This window comes from Myxocyprinus asiaticus, chromosome 46, assembly GCF_019703515.2.
Source record: "Myxocyprinus asiaticus isolate MX2 ecotype Aquarium Trade chromosome 46, UBuf_Myxa_2, whole genome shotgun sequence".
Lineage (NCBI taxonomy): Eukaryota > Metazoa > Chordata > Actinopteri > Cypriniformes > Catostomidae > Myxocyprinus > Myxocyprinus asiaticus.
In genome coordinates this window covers 31,332,014-31,349,794 of record NC_059389.1, presented here as the reverse complement: position 1 = coordinate 31,349,794, position 17,781 = coordinate 31,332,014, and the positions used below count along the sequence as shown (strand labels likewise).

General features: G+C 42.8%; 1 protein-coding gene across 2 annotated transcripts in view; it reads right to left on the bottom strand.

Moving 5' to 3' along the window:
- LOC127435760 (receptor-type tyrosine-protein phosphatase beta-like) overlaps positions 1-17,781 on the bottom strand; it is a 93,132-nt gene that overhangs the window by 28,166 nt on the left and 47,185 nt on the right. The window contains exons 21-29 of one of the 2 annotated variants that reach the window (XM_051689428.1): positions 16,973-17,050; positions 11,511-11,561; positions 10,970-11,051; positions 10,779-10,869; positions 10,610-10,686; positions 6,444-6,578; positions 6,238-6,360; positions 5,993-6,156; positions 3,872-4,007 (exon numbers count right to left, since the gene is read on the bottom strand). In XM_051689428.1, the coding sequence (XP_051545388.1) occupies positions 3,872-4,007; positions 5,993-6,156; positions 6,238-6,360; positions 6,444-6,578; positions 10,610-10,686; positions 10,779-10,869; positions 10,970-11,051; positions 11,511-11,561; positions 16,973-17,050 (937 nt within the window). The remainder of the gene's footprint in view (positions 1-3,871; positions 4,008-5,992; positions 6,157-6,237; positions 6,361-6,443; positions 6,579-10,609; positions 10,687-10,778; positions 10,870-10,969; positions 11,052-11,510; positions 11,562-16,972; positions 17,051-17,781) is intronic. The other variant, XM_051689429.1, reaches the window with a different exon arrangement.

Here is a 17,781-nt window from a genome sequence, read left to right as displayed (position 1 = left end):
GGACACTCCAAATGCAGCCTTCGAATTCGACCTTCTTTCACTCGAATTCGGAGGATGCTCGAGGTGCGTCCTTCGTGGGCACTCACAACCAACAGTTCTTTGCTTCAACGGAAATGAATATAATTTGTTTGGTAAAAATGACGCCAATTTGCCCGTAAATATGATGTTCAAATGCAAGTAAAGTTAAGTTGAAGTACCTCAGTAGATGGGTGTAAATATGTATATATAAATAATGATAAAATATAATGTTAGATAAAGTATTATACAGTAAATATAAATGAAGAGCTGCAAAATCCATTTTATTTTCCCTCTACATTGTTATAACTCTCTTAAAGTTTAGAATGATCAGAATCAGAATGAGCTTTATTGCCAGATATGCTTACACATACAAGGAATTTGTCTTGGTGACAGAAGCTTCCAGTGCACAAACAATACAACAAGACAGAGATAATAAAAAAAAATTGAATAAAAATGAAAAGCGAATAGAAAATATTAGTATATATACTGTAGAAATACACAATAAGACTATATATATATATATATATATATATATACAGTTGTGCTCAAAAGTTACCCATGGCAGAAATTGTGAAATTTTGGCATTGATTTTGAAAATATGACTATGTCTTTTATTTAAGGATAGTGATCATATGAAGCCATTTATTATCACATAGTGATAATAATCCTTTTTAAATCATAATGATAACATAAATCGCCCTGATCAAAAGTTTACATATCTTTGAATGTTTAGCCTCGTTACAGACACACAAGGTGACACACACAGGTTTAAATGGCAATTAAAGGTTAATTTCCCACACCTGTGGCTTTTTAAATTGCAATTAGTGTCTGTGTATAAATAGTCAATGGGATTGTTAGCTCTCACGTGGATGCACTGAGCAGGCTAGATACTGAGCCATGGGGAGCAGAAAAGAACTGTCAAAAGACCTGCGTAACAAGGTAATGGAACTTTATAAAGATGGAAAAGGATATAAAAAGATATCCAAAGCCTTGAATATGCCAGTCAGTACTGTTCAAACACTTATTAAGAAGTTGAAAATTCGGGGATCTCTTGATACCAAGCCACGGTCAGGTAGACCAAGAAAGATTTCAGCCACAACTGCCAGAAGAATTGTTCGGGATACAAAGAAAAACCCACAGGTAACCTCAGGAGAAATACAGGCTGCTCTGGAAAAAGACGGTGTGGTTGTTTCAAGGAGCACAATACGACGATACTTGAACAAAAATGAGCTGCATGGTCGAGTTGCCAGAAAGAAGCCTTTACTGCGCCAATGCCACAAAAAAGCCTGGTTACAATATGCCCGACAACACCTTGACACACCTTACAGCTTCTGGCACACTGTAATTTGGAGTGACGAGACCAAAATAGAGCTTTGTTTGGAGAGGGGTCAACAAGGCCTATAGTGAGAAGAATACCATCCCCACTGTGAAGCATGGTGGTGGATCACTGATGTTTTGGGGGTGTGTGAGCTCTAAAGGCATGGGGAATCTTGTAAAAATTGATGGCAAGATGAATGCAGCATGTTATCAGAAAATACTGGCAGACAATTTGCATTCTTTTGCACAAAAGCTGCACATGGGATGCTCTCTGACTTTCCAGCATGACAATGACCCTAAGCGCGAGGCCAAGTTTTCCCTCCAGTGGTTAACAGCAGAAAAAGGTGAAGGTTCTGGAGTGGCCATCACAGTCTCCTGACCTTAATATCATCAAGACACTCTGGTGAGATCTTAAACGTGCGGTTCATGCAAGATGACCAAAGACTTTGCATGACCTGGAGGCATTTTGCCAAGACGAATGGGCAGCTATACCACCTGCAAGAATTTGGGGCCTCATAGACAACTATTACAAAAGACTGCATGCTGTCATTGATGCTAAAGGGGGCAATACACAGTATTAAGATCTAAGGGTATGCAGACTTTTGAACAGGGGTCATTTCATTTTTTTTTTTTGTTGCCATGTTTTGTTTTATGATTGTGCCATTCTATTATAACCTACAGTTGAATATGAATCCCATAAGAAATAAAAGAAATGTGTTTTGCCTGCTCACTCATGTTTTCTTTTTAACATGGTACATATCTGTTATATACAGCAAGGAAATGTAACAGTAGGAGAGGTAGGATATGTTGGATAAATATAAATAGACTAAGCTGTGTATTGCACATAATTATTGCTCAGTGGGGCAGTTTTAACAGTTCATGAGATGGATAGTCTGAGGGAAAAAACTCTTCCTGTGCCTGACGGCCAGAAGGTAACAGTTAAAAAATGTAGTGGGCTGGGTGAGTGGGGTCCAGAGTGATTTTTCCAGCCCTTTTCCTCACTCTGGAAGTTTACCTCAGTTTCCCCTTTCATTTAGAGCACTCGCACAGCTTGAGAGCCAGTTGTGCTTGCTGTCATAGCAACCATGTTACGTTCTGTTTACGTTTGTCCTACGAAGGCCGTCTCATTTCAACTAAGCCTATTTAAAGGAGGACGTTCGGTATACTGCAGCCTTCAATGGACGCATCTTACCTAGAGCGTAGCCTTTGAAATGAGAGACAGCTTGTGTTTCAGCACATTGCTATGCAGTTGCCAGGTGTTCTGGGTGGTTGCTGGATAGTTACTTATTGGCCCAAATGAAAAGAGCCCACCCACACAAGTCTTTGTTCTGGTAACTAATACGACTCAACTCCCTCCTCCAATGTTCCAATTTCTATGGACTGTGGTGTTCATTTACACTCATCCCATAAATATGATCATTCTGATGTGACTTGAATGCGCCATTAAATGGATAGATCATTTAAAAATTAAAATTCTCTTATAATTTTCTCACCCTCATTCGATCCAAGATGTGTATGACTTTCATTTTTTTTCTGTAGAACACAAACAAAAAAATATAGCTGTTTTGTAGGTCAGTTCAATGTAAGTGAATGGTGGCCAAATCTTTGAAGCTCCAAAAAGCATATAAATGCAGCATAAGTGTAATCCATAAGACTCCAGTGGTTTTACCAATGTCTTCTGAACGGATCCAATTGGTATTGGGTGAGAACAGACCACATTATAACTCCTTTTTCGACTATAAAACTTGACATTAGCAGTCTCCTTGGCGATCAGGATTTCAAGCTCAATTACATTTCCTATAGCACCATCTAGGGCTCTGTGCATGCGTCAAGCACTAGAAAGTGAAATCAAGCTTGAAATCATGATCGTGCCTAGAGATTGCAATGGTAAGCTATACAGTGAAAATGACTTACAATTTGGTTTGTTCTCATACAAAACCAACTGAATCACTTCAGATGACATGGATTTAACCACTGTAGTAGTATGGATAACTTTATGCTCCCTTAATGTGCTTTTTCTAGCTTGAAATGTCTGGCCACCATTCACTTGCATTGAATTGACCTATAGAGCTGAAATATTCTTCTAAAAATATTTGTATGTTTTCTACAGATGAAAGAAAGTCATACACATATGGGATGGCATGAGGGTGAGTAAATGTTGAGCACCACCAATCAAATAAGTTGCCATGGGTTTAATTAACTGTTCCATAATTTATGCAATGTACTTTTGATACTTAGGTAAATTTAACATCAGTTATTTTAATACTTTTACTTAAGTTGTTTTCTCATAGCTACTTTAACTTTTACTTGAGTCAGTTTCCATGAAGGTATCTTTACTTTTACTCAAGTATGACAAATGGATACTTTATACAACACTGTTTTCTCTTAAACAAAGAAACCATGTCTGCAAAGGCTATATAGTTTTAAAGTTATGACCATTTTTAAACCATTGGGGCCCATTTTCATGATATGGCTTAGGACCCCACAAACTGGCCCTGGTCATTATTTGCAATGTTATTTACGAAGGGAAGCTCACCTCTGTCTGGACCATGTATGTGCGATGAAGTCTCAGATCAAACACGACGCTGTAGATGTCCACCGTGTCTCTTGTGTCCAGCTGCTGAAGGATCCTGTCGAGAGAAATGAAGGTCCCGGTGCGGCCCACTCCAGCACTACCGGAAAGAAACACAAACCAACATTCACTGTCAGATTGTTTAATTCTCAGACAGCACTGCCACAGTTTGTTCACTGACTGTCTGATGCATAGTACACACTATAATGACAAGCGCTACTCAAATCAAACTTCAAATCATACTTAGTAAAAACATTAAAAGCACACTTATGAAAGGATTTATTTTATTTAACTTAAAATGTTCTTAGCATTTTAATTGGGTTCAAATATGCATTTTAATTTGTTTTTGGTTTTTATAAAGAGGTAACTTTATACAGTAGCTACCGCTCACCCTCTGTCTACCGGGGTTGCTCTTACTGTCACATGACAAAAATGGTCAGAGGGTGAATGCGTCCTGGTCTGGGGCACAGAACAGAAAAAGGAAGGTGGAAAATGAAGAATTAAAATGAAGAAAGGAATGCCCAAGTGGATAAAGAGAGATTGGTAGCTTAATTTATCACTTTATCACTGAAAATCTTGAAGAAAGGCTTGAAGTTAACCGACATTTAACATTGACGAGAGGTACAGGTGGCCAGCTTATTTAAATACAGTATCAGTTCATTTTCGAGTATCTTTTCTGTCACTTTTATGCCAAAAAAATCGCCATATGTTTGGGAATGGCCATTCAGTCACTTTACATTTAGAAAGAAAAGCTTGTTAAAAAGTTGTTAACTGACCCTACACCATGTCCAACCTTTACCTGGGCTCCTCTTACCAACCATAACTAATGTTGCTGCACTTTCTTACCTTCGCCTGTTGTTGTCTCGCTGTCAAACATTACATGGGAAACCACTGGATGTGGTGTGAGTAAATTACCTCAAGAATTATTAAACAATCAACTTTTTACTATTGACCAAATCCAAAAAACTGGGCAAAGAAATGTGGAGAGGCTTGCTTCAGAATCAATAATTTTGAACATTAAGACTCTATTTTATTTCTTTTTCTGTTTGGATGGAAAATAAAGATGCAGATAACATTAAATTAATATATTTTGTATTATTATTATTTATTACTAAACAGTTTAATTGCTATGCACATTGACTGTTCATATAAAAATTATAAATACAATTATAAATATAAAAGTTTGAATTAAATAATAGCCATCACATTAAGTTTAACTTAACGTTAAATTAATTTTTTTTATTGAATTCTTAATTTAAATGGTAACTATGGTAACTTCAGGTAAATCCAAGCATGGATCTTTACTACCATGGTTAGATGTAGGCCTAACATGAATTCTATATAACAAACTATGGCATTTTTGTCATTAAAAAGAGTACCCTAAACATTTAAAAGTTATAAATACAAAATATAAATATTTATAAACTGCTGTAGTTAAAAAAATAAAAATAAAAATAAAAAAGTACTGATATTCCCTCACTCCCCTAATGTAGCCTATTATAAATTATTTTAATAGAGCTCTAGTATTGATAAGATAGTATTTATGAATCTATTTTTGCCTAAAGTACTATAGTTAAAACAGTTAGTAAATTCGTAGAGGTTAGAATTCGAATATGTTTTAATTCAATCGGACTCGTGCCGTGCTTCTCATTGGTTCTTGCAGCGCAGTATTGATCAGCGGTACACCTCTGAGAGCTTGAGGCTGACCGAAATTAAAATGTACCTGCTTTGCACTTGCGCTGCTTTGTCCATTAAGCCGTGCTGATAATTGGTCCAGGTGGTGAATCGTTTCGCTTTTGATGTGTTTGTCATTTGATGTTGCTTAACAGAAACTGACAGCGCATAAACGGAGAGAGGGAGAGATCTGTAGTAACATTGGTCGCACCAATGCAACCAAAAAAAAAAATTTAAGCATTTAGCCCTGTCCGGAAGTCAGGGTTCATCATTCCACCTGTAGGAAGTATTTTCCAGGGTTAATCCACCCCATAATTGCAGACTGGACCAGACTTTATTGCAATATTAAAAAAGTCTGGCTTCAGGAGACTCTTATACAGGTAATTCTGTTATTAAAATCTAATACTCCACCTGCAGTGCACTACAGTGGCTCCAGAGAAGGGTGTTCGGTTGATATAGTCCCTCACGGTCCTGACAAACTGAATGAGTGACTGTGTGATCTCTGGAACTCCGTGATCAGGCCACACGGTGTAGTGGAACTGACGTACCACTCTGGAGTAGCTCAGATGTTCCTCCTGTTGAGACATGCACCATAGCTCATTTACATCTCCATTATAATTAATCTGCGAGGGAGGTCTCGGTGAGGTTATACCCACATTACAGATCTTGAATTCTCGGATGGTCCACTCCGGCAGCACAGACTCGGACTGCATCTGGACGACCAGATCTCCATAGTACAGCGGTTCCTGATCAAATGGCCAGTAATGGTCACACTTTACCTTTTTATGAGAAAGAAAAACAAACTCTTTGAATTGATGCCATAATGTAACTTTAATGAAGATATGTGATCATATGCACATACCCTTCCTTTCTCTACACACTGTGTCACCATAACAATGTTGTGCACATTCTGCTCCCAGATCATCTTCCAGAAATCATCTTTAGTGCCGGGTAACGGACCCTGAGTCGCTATATACTCCCGTCTGAAGTTATTGCCCTTAAGAGTACAAGGCACATTTTTAACTAACTGGATCACATGTCATTTGGCCAGTTTAGAATATGAAATTTAATATAATCATTAGGGCTGTCAATTTAACATGTTATTTCAGTGTGATTAATAATATGAAAAGTAATGTTCAAAAAATTAATAAAAAAATGAAATAAAAAATTAAGGCTTAACCCTTAAACTCATGGTGCATTTTTTGGCAGCCGTCTGCAATTTTTCACACTCAATTTAAATAATGTGGGCTAATTGCAAAAAAATTGGTCTCATTTTTCAGAGAACCTCCCACAAATGATTTTGTTGTTGTCCTAACTTTGTAAACATGTAATTCTGGTGCTGTTCACTCAACCTCACTTTGAAAAGTCTCATTTTATTCCACTAGGTGGCAGAAAGCACTAGAATTGTTTTTTCTCTATCACATTCCATCACAATATACAGATCTGAAATGTAGGTGGCAGTCTAACGCATTTTAGACCTCACAGATGTGCTCGTCCATAGACATTCAGTCTTATTTTCAGATCAAGCACCACCCTCGTTGTTTCATTTAATATCTCGGCCTCTGAGTGGACTAGAAGCTCAATCTACATGTCATTAGAAAGCTGAGATCCTCCCCTTTACGGTAATATTTTATAATCAATAGTCGAAAACATATTTTCTGATGATTTGTTTTGCATGCTTTTCCTTCTGAATGGCATATTTTGTTCTGGACATCTAAGATATACATTGGATTATTTGGAATAGCCAAGCAAGCTCACAGACAAGTAAACAATGGCTCATTGTTTGGAGAACATCCTAAGGTAAAAGCAGATATAAACATTTTAGCTATTTGGGGCTTACAGCAGCAGTTATTGGAGCATAAAAGAGATGTTTGTAAACTCAGCAAAAATAGAAATGTCCCTTTTTCAGGACACTGTATTTTAATGATCATTTTGTAAAAATCCAAATAACTTTACAGATCTTTATTGTAAAGGATTTAAACAATGTTTTCCATGCTTGTTCAATGAACCATAAACAATTAATGAACATGCACCTGTGGAACGGTCGTTAAGACACTAACAGCTTACAGACGGTAGGCAATTAAGGTCACAGTTATAAAAACATAGGACACTAAAGAGACCTTTCTACTGACTCTGAAAAACACCAAAAGAAAGATGCACAGAGTCCCTGCTCATCTGCGTGAACGTGCCTTAGGCATGCTGCATGAAGGCATGAGGACTGCAAATGTGGCCAGGGTAATAAATTGCAATGTCCGGACTGTGAGACGCCTAAGACAGCGCTACAGGGAGACAGGAAGGACAGCTGATCATCCTCGCAGTGGCAGACCACGTGTAACAACACCTGCACAGGATCGGTACATCTGAATATCACACCTGCAGGACAGGTACAGGATGGCAACAACAACTGCCCGAGTTACATCAGGAACGCACAATCCCTCCATCAGTGCTCAGACTGTCCGCAATAGGCTGAGAGAGGCTGGACTGAGGGCTTGTAGGCCTGTTGTAAGGTAGGTCCTTACCAGACATCACCGGCAACAATGTCGCCTATGGGCACAAACCCACCTTCGCTGGACCAGACAGGACTAGAAAAAGTGCTCTTCACTGATGAGTCGTGGTTTTGTCTCACCAGGGGTGATGGTTGGACTCGCGTTTATCGTCGAAGGAATGAGCGTTACACCGAGGCCTGTACTCTGGATTGGGATCGATTTGGAGGCGAAGGGTCCGTTATACTCTGGGGCGGTGTGTCACAGCATCATTGGACTGAGCTTGTTGTCATTGCAGGCAATCTCAACACTGTGCGTTACAGGGAAGACATCCTCCTCCTTCATGTGGTACCCTTCCTGCAGGCTCATCCTGACATGACCCTCCAGCATGACAATGTCACCAGCCATACTGCTTGTTCTGTGCGTGATTTCCTGCAAGACAGGAATGTCAGTGTTCTGTCATGGCCAGCGAAGAGCTCGGATCTCAATCCCATTGAGCACGTCAGGGACCTGTTGGATCGGAGGGTGAGGGCTAGGGCCATTCTCCCCAGAAATGTCCGGGAACTTGCAAGTGCCTTGGTGGAAGAGTGGGGTAACATCTCACAGCAAGAACTGACAAATCTGGTGCAGTCCATGAGGAGGAGATGCACTGCATGCAGCTGGTGGCCACACCAGATACTGACTTTTCTGTTAGTCACAGTTATGTTTTAGTTGTTGAATCTTTTTATGTTCATACAAATATTTACACATGTTAAGTTTGCTGAAAATAAAAGCAGTTGAAAATGAGAGGACGTTTTTTTTTTTTTTTTTTTTTTTTTTGCTGAGTTTTTTGATGATTTACAGAAATAACATTTCACATTGATTCTTTAAAAAATCTTTTGAACTGTAGTTTTAGGGCAACATTAACTAATTAACTAAAAATTAACTAATTAATAATTAACTGTACAGTCACATTGAGAGTAAGACCTTTCATTTGATATATGTCCATTTATGTGCTATGTGAAGGACCTTTATTTTCATATATTTCTACCCCATTAAGCTAATTTTCAATGCGAGTTTTAAGTAACAAATGCAGAGGTAATGGTTATCTCTGAATGTTCAGATTCTAAGCTTTCCAATGATACCTCATATGTCTGATGTATGTATACAAAGACTTTTTTCATGATATAGCGCCCCCCTTTGAGTTTAAGGGGGTTTAAGCCCCTGATCTTTTTGGTGTCTTTTTTCAATAAATATTGATATGCGATTAATTGCAATAATGTTATTAATTTGATGAAATATTTTAATCAGTTGACAGCCCTAATAATCATATTCCATATCTAATAAATAAACAATATGTAATTGAGTGTCTCTGTTCCAAAACCTAGTGAGCTGTTTTCTGAGGCAGCATTCTCTTTTGAAGACAGCATCCTAACCTTGAGGAACACAACAATCTGGTTCCGCAAGTAAATAAACCCATACATTGTTTTCCGTTGGGTATTTGACTCCTATGACGCACATTGAATGACACAAGTCACTCTCCCTACAATCTCAAACTACTTATATAATTGCAAATATCTGAATATTGTTTCAATATATAATAAACCACTTTAAATATTTGTACATTTTACAAAATTTTTAATGATAGTTTTTTAATATACGTTTTAAATCATTTGCAATGCTTCATGGGATTGTAGTTCATTTCCTTATGAAAGACATTAAGTACACAGTCTTGTACCTTTATATTTTTGTTTGATTTTCAAATACTTTTTTGCTTCAAATCAAAGTATGTAATGTTGTGATTCCCCTCGGAACTGGCTATTTTGGTTCATGGCTTTTTATTACTTTTTTATGAAGGATTTTATGAAATCTCTGTAAAAAATGAATGGGAAAAATAATTCCGGAACCAAGATGGTTGAAACGGTGTGTACGAACTATTACACTCTATACTCTAATAAGCATATACACAGTAGCACATACATTTTGAGCAAAATAGTTTAAAAAAAATTTATTAGTTGAAATATATATATATATATATATATATATATATATATATATATATATATATATATATATAATTCATATAATTCATTCCATATTGAGTTTTTATAATCCAAACTTTTCTCTTACATTATCCACCATCTTGTATTTATTTTTTTTACTTTTATGAAATTGAAAACAGGCCCATTCTTTTAGACTAAAATCACTTGAATGCACATCACATCATAATAACGATTTTTGAACCTTGTAAGTACAACCTTTTCCAGCATTAGATTGACTTCTGTACAAATGATACATGTGATGCTGCATTAGAGTTTTGCCTTAGGAATCAGCTAAATTGAGTTGCTTACCTTTTGGAACAGCCTTTGTGTCAGGAGTTCCTATGATGCCTTTAAATGCTGCCTCCATAGGCAGTTCACTACATTTTGGAACATTGCAATTGCTAACACATTGTTACTGTTGCTGAACTATTTTAAAACTTCACCATAGACACAAAAGATGTGCTTTACATGAGATCTTATAATCAAGTTACTCAGGTTCATTGATATAAAGCTGAAGATCTTACAGGAATATAGCTGGCATTAATATAGTCTGAGCACGAATCATCATCGACATAAGACAGCTTCACTCGAGTGGAGTCATCTGTTTCAAGAACAACAGTAAAGTAAAAATCAAGAAACTTTTAAATGTATCCTATTGTAAGAAATAGTCTGACGTATCCAGAAGAAACATACAAGGCAGTATATTATTGTAGCGATTTTTTCCTCTATTTTCAGGCAATAATGCCGAGTCTTGTGGCTGATTACGACCAACATCTTTAAGATCCTGAAAGCAGAATCACAAGGTCACACAACGTTTATTGTGGTTATTCAGAAAACATGAACTACTCTGAATATAACAAACAGAAATTCAGAGGATATTTTACCTCGTATTCCTCTGAAAGTAGGTAGCTGGAGTCTGCTCGAAGTTTGGCCAAATGTGACTCAAAATTTGTAATACTGATAGGGCTGTATTTTGAACAGACAACATCTTACAATAAATAAAAAAGAACAACATTTTGAAAGAATATTTCTCTTAAATACTGCTTCAGTTCTGTTGTAAATTGTGAGATTGTACTTTTGTGTCACTCTGCAGTAATTTTTAAAGTGTTTATAAATTCGACTATTGGAGATTTGTCATGCAGTTCCCATGTTTGGAAAAAATGCTGTCATTACTTCAAATGGTTTCCTTGTCTTAAATCATTAGTTTTCATGACACTTGCTTGCAGCTGAAATATTTGGAACTCATGTTTATTAAACACTAGTCCATCACTGTGCAGATTGTGTGATATCTTGTACTGATAATCTGAAAATGATATGCTCTAACATGACTTACATCACATGATGTATATGCTTTTGTAATTGTTGTTTAGTTACATTAAACTTAAACCCTTATCATGTGATGATTTTGCTATTTTGTAGACCTACATGATGTATTTTCCTCTCAGAGAAATACAGTACCTTGAAACCCGACGGTTCCTAAAACACAGAAGAGAACAACATTGTAGCATTTTCAGTATACAATGTATAATAGTGTAATGTGATGTTTCCTGGTATATGGATAAAATATTTCTTTCAGTACTGTAATAATCACAGTGATAATGACAGCACCACAACAGTAAACTGTGGTATAACAGTCATGGTTACTGGTGTAACCTCCGTTCCCTGATGGAGGGAACGAGACGTTGGTGTCGATGTAGTGACACTAGGGGTCACTCTTGGGAGCCCGAGACACCTCTGGGCTTTGATAAAAGGCCAATGAAAATTGGCGAGCGGTATTTGCATGCCACTCCCCCGAACATACGGGTATAAAAGGAGCTGGTATGCAACCACTCATTCAGGTTTTACGCTGAGGAGCCGATATAAGGTCCGGCCATTTCAGCGGGTAGTTCAGCGTTGTGGCAGGAGGGACCAACGTCTCGTTCCCTCCATCAGGGAACGGAGGTTACACCAGTAACCATGACGTTCCCTATCTGTCACTCACTCGACGTTGGTGTCGATGTAGTGACACTAGGGGTCCCTATACAAAACGCCACAAGGCTGAACTGTGTTACGTGAACTGGCGGTGTGTGGTGGGCAGACTTGCTGTGTGCCTCATAGCCAGCACTCCAGGTCGACACGTAACCTCCCCCAACACAGTTATGAGTGTCGAACGGCCCCTTTTGGGGACAAGTCGACTACCCAAAGATAGAGACGGGCTTAACCCAGTCGTGGCCTCTTTTCCCCTTCTCTTTTTCCACTCCCTAAAAAAGAAGGGGGATTATCCGACTGGGCCGCCAGGTCTAGTCGGGGGGTGTCCCTCCCAAGGGGAGGACACCACGGAGACCACACCTCACCCCAGAGAGGGGGGGGGGGGGATATTTAAGTGGAAAAATACGTCACATGGTCTTTCCAACCATGTGGAAAGCCTTCAAGGTAGATCCTGCCCAATGGGGGAGGAGGTACTACAACATGGAGACTGGGGCAGAGGGGCTCTGCCCAAGGAAGATGCAGTTTGCCAGCAGGGAAATGAATTAGCGGAAGATATAGATCACATGGGGTTAGCTTTACAGGGAACCACCACATGCGGAGCACCTACCCCAGAACCGGGCTCTTAGTCAGCGCGTGTACTGGGCCGGCAGTGAGTCTCTCCGAAAACTTGACTGCCACAGGGCTCAGAGGAAGTCAACCAGGAACAAGTTTTGTGAACACTACTGGGAATTAACAGCGCACGTCTTCAGCTCAAAAGGAGGTGGAAGGCGCTATGTGCAAGTGATACACCCGGCCGGCTATCCCGGGCTTATCCGCTTAAGTTGCGTGCCACTACCTGGGACGAAACCGGTTCCACCCGGAGGTTGTAGAACCTTGCAAAGGTGTTGGGTGTTGCCCAGCCCGCTGCTCTACAAATGTCTGTTAGAGAGGCACCTCTGGCCAGGGCCCAAGAAGCCGCTACACCACCGGTAGAATGGGCTCGTAGCCCTACCGGGGGCGGCATGTCTTGGGCGAGATATGCCATAGATATGGCATCAACAAGCCAGTGGGCGATCCTCTGCTTGGAGACAGCGCTTCCTTTCCGCTGTACACCAAAGCAGACAAAGAGCTGCTCAGAGAGTCTAAAGCTCTGCGTGCGATCCAAATAGATGCGCAAAGCGTGCACCGGACACAGCAACGCCAGGGCTGGGTCTGCCTCCTCCTGGGGCAGCGCATGCAGGTTCACCACTTGGTCGCTAAAAGGAGTGGTGGGAACCTTGGGCACATAGCCCAGTCGGGGTCTCAGGATCACGTGAGAATAGCCCGGACCGAACTCCAGGCACGTTTCGAGAACAGAGAACGCTTGCAGGTCACCTACCCTCTTGATGGAAGTGAGCAGAGTCAGGAGGGCAGTTTTCAGGGAGAGTGCCTTAAGCTCGACTGACTGCAAAGGCTCAAAGGGGGCTCTCTGTAGGCCCTGAAGAACTACGGAGAGATCCCATTAGGGAACGAGGGGCGGTCTGGAGGGATTCAGCCTCTTAGCGCCTCTTAGGAACCTGATGATCAGGTCGTGCTTCCCTAAGGACTTACCATCAACTGCGTCATGGTGTGCTGCTATGGCAGCAACATACACCTTCAAGGTGGAAGGGGACAGCCTCCCTTCCAACCTCTCCTGCAGGAAGGAAAGCACTGATCCGACTGCGCATCTCTGGGGGTCTTCGTGTCGAGAAGAACACCACTTAGCGAACAGACGCCACTTCAAGGCATACAGGCGGCTCGTAGAGGGGGCCCTAGCCTGAGTGATCGTGTCTACCACCGCGGGTGGTAGGCCACCTAGGTCTTCTGCGTCCCATCCAGGGACCAGACGTGGAGATTCCAGAGGTCTGGGCGTGGGTGCCAGAGGGTGCCCCATCCCTGAGAAAGAAGGTCCTTCCTCAGGGGAATTTGCCAGGGGGGAGCTGTCGCGAGGAGCGTGAGGTCCGAGAACCATGTCTGGGTGGGCCAGTAGGGTGCTACTAGGACGACCTGCTCCTCGTCCTCCCTGACCTTGCACAGAGTCTGTGCAAGTAGGCTCACTGGGGGAAACGCGTATTTGCGAATGCCAGGGGGCCAGCTGTGTGCCAGCGCGTTTATGCCGAGGGGAGCCTCGGTGAGGGCGTACCAGAGCGGGCAGTGGGAGGATTCTTGGGAGGCGAACAGGTCCACCTGTACCTGACCGAATCAACTCCAAATCAGCTGGACCACCTGAGGGTGGAGTCTCCACTTTCCCCTGCGGGAAACCTGCCGTGACAGCGCGTCCGCTGTAGCGTTGAGGTTGCCCGGGATATGAGTGGCTCGCAGCGACTTGAGGTGCTGCTGACTCCGGAGGAGGAGATGGCGGGCGAGTTGTGACATACAGCGGGAGCGCAGACCGCCTTGGCGGTTGACATATGCTACCGCTGCCGTGCTGTCTGTCCGAACTAGCACGTGCTTGCCCTGGATCAACGGCCGGAACCTCCGCAGGGCGAGCAGAATTGCCAGTAACTCGAGGCAGTTGATGTGCCAACGCAGCCACGGACCCGTCCAGAGGCCGGTGGCTGCATGCCCGTTGCAAACAGCGCCCCAGACCGTTTTGGAGGCGTCTGTCGTGACCACGACGCACCTGGAGACCAGTTCTAGGGGAACACCTGCTCATAGAAACGAGAGGTCGGTCCAAGGGCTGAAAAGATGGTGACAGACCGACGTAATGGCCACGCGGTGTGTCCCGTGGTGCCATGCCTGTCTCGGGACTCGAATCTGGAGCCAGTGCTGAAGCGGCCTCATATGCATCAACCCGAGCGGGGTGGCCACCGCCGAGGATGCCATATGCCCCAGGAGCCTCTGAAAAAGTTTCAGTGGAACCGCTGTTTTCTGTTTAAACGCCTTCAAACAGGTCAGCACCGACTGGACGAGCTCGTTCGTAAGGCACGCCGTCAGGGAGACTGAGTCCAACTCCAAACCGAGAAAAGAAATGCTCTGAACCAGGAGGAGCTTGCTCTTTTCCCAGTTGACCCGAAGCCCTAGTCGGCTGAGGTGCAAGAGCACCAGGTCCCTGTGTGCGCATAACACGTCTCGAGAGTGAGCTAAGATTAGCCAGTCGTCGAGATAGTTGAGAATGCGAATGCCCACCTCCCTTAACGGGGCAAGGGCAGCCTCTGCGATCTTCGTAAAGACGCGAGGAGACAGGGACAGGCCGAAAGGGAGGACTTTGTACTGATACACCTGACCCTCGAACGCAAACCGCAGGAAGGGTCTGTGTCGAGGAAGGATCGAGACGTGAAAGTATGCGTCCTTCAGGTCTACCGCCGCGAACCAATCTTGATGCCGGACGCTCGCTAAAATGTGTCTTTGCTTCAGCATCTTGAACGGGAGTCTGTGTAAAGCCCGGTTCAGTACTCGCAGGTCCAAGATTGGCCGCAACCCACCGCCTTTCTTTGGTACGATGAAGTAGGGGCTGTAAAACCCTTTCTTCATCTCAGCTGGAGGGACAGGTTCTATCGCGCCCTTCCGTAGGAGGGTAGCGATTTCCGCGCGCAGGGTAACAGTGTTTTCGCCCTTGACGAAGGTGAAGTGAATACCGCTGAACCTGGGCAGGCGCGCCAGGTGGCGGCGCTCTGCGGGCATAAGTGCACCGCGAGTGCCTTATCCACCGGGGGGATCGCCGTATAGCCCCTGGCCGCCCCGCCATCGAGGGTAGTGAGAGCAGGGGAACTGTGGAGTCGGGGTAGGGCAGTAAAAGGTGCCTCCCACGACTTCGTCAGCTCCTCATGCACCTCCGGGAGGAATGGCACTGGAGCGGGGCGCGGCTGGTTTGAGCGGCGCCGCGAGCCCAGAAACCAATCATCAAGCCGCGAGGGTTCAGGGGAGAGCGGAGGGTTCCACTCTAGCCCGACGCTCGTGGCTGCCCGGGAAAGCATGTCCGTCATTTCGGCATCGGCCTGTAACTGGGCGACCGTCCCCGAAGGGGGAAGCCCAGCTGAGGCTTCTGCGTCTGACTGGACAAGCCCGCTCTCCGATGCTGCGCTCGAGAGCTCATCATCTTCGCGGGCCTCGAACAAGAAGCTAGACTCGCCGTGCGACGAGCCGGCGAACTCATCCAGAAGCCCGATTGGGGCAAACGAGCGTGCTGGGGAATGGGAGGTCCGCGGGGGGATACCCGGCGGAGGCGATCCCATTGAGGTCCCCAAATCGCCCCCAGCGCCAGCCACGCTGACCTCATACCTGTAGGTAGGAGGACCAAGGCGGGGAGCCGCTGGGGTGGCTTGCTTCCTTACGAAAGCAAGCTGTGACCGCAACGTTGCCATGGTCATGTTCTCGCAGTGAGAACATGAACCATTCATAAATGCTGCCTCCATGTGGGTCGCGCCAAGACACAAAAGACAGCGATCATGACCATCTGAAGTTGAGAGAAAACGACCGCAACCAGGAATAACACATGAACGGAAAGGCATCTTTAGAAAGACGCGTCTTTAAAAAGACGTTCCGTGTGTGCGCTCTTTTAGAGAAATATACTCTTTTAGAGGGGAAAAACGCTCTTTTAGAAAATATACTCTCTAGTTTTTCTGCCGAAGCGCCCAGGGGCGTTCTCTGCAGTGCACCAGTGCAGAGGAGGGAGAAGCCGCTGAAATGCGCCGTCAGATCCAGCAGAGGTGAATGAACAGTGCTATTCAGCTCAATGAGCATGACCGTTCGGCTCCGAAGAGAAAATCTGAATGAGTGGTTGCATACCAGCTCCTTTTATACCCGTATGTTCGGGGGAGTGGCATGCAAATACCACTCGCCAATCTTCATTGGCCTTTTATCAAAGACCAGAGGTGTCTCGGGCTCCCAAGAGTGACCCCTAGTGTCACTACATCGACACCAACGTCGAGTGAGTGACAGATAGGGAACTTTAGTTATAATATAAGTGCAGTAGTTGTTACCCTCTAACAATGATGTGAGTTCCAGAGGCTGCTTTTTCTCTTCTCAAACTCATTCTAACTACAGGCTCCTGAGCACCCCTGGAAAACACACAAACCCATCATGTTAAACTTATCATCACAGATCCATGATCATTAACTCATCATGCAAAAGCCACCATCACAAACCCATCACCATTAACATTTTACCATTAACTAGGGCTGCATGATTTGAAAAAAAAAAAAAAAAAAACTTTTGAAAATGGTGATCTGATAATCCAGATCATTTTGGTGGTCCTCTTGAAAGTTTCGATAAAACATGCTGTTCCTCGTTATTTTAGAGTTGAGAAATAAAAACTGGTGATGTCCGATTTGTAATGAAACAATTCATCACGAAACAGTATGTGATGAAATAATTAATTATTTTGAGCTGATTCTTTTCAATGAACTAGTTTAGCTGGTCGGCTCTATGATTTGTGCGGGATTCAGACTGATCCATGTGCGAGGTTCTCGAGTAAACGACTCACTGACTCAATAATGTAGTCGGCGCAAATCTCAAGTTTCCAAGATCACTTAGTTTTGCCAGCTCAAAATGAGCCAAGAACTTGAAGTAATATTGTATGATAATCAGAGCTGAATTACTGTATATGGTAGATCTGACGATGGAGTGAGAAGTGCGTTACTATAATAGCTAAATACAGACTATAAAGTATATACTGTAGTATATAATTTTCACTGAATGGCTGGATGTCTAAAGCCAGCATCACACTAGCCAATTTTTCGAGTGATTTTCAGGTGTGATCTTCATTAACATAATCACCGGCAAGGCAGAG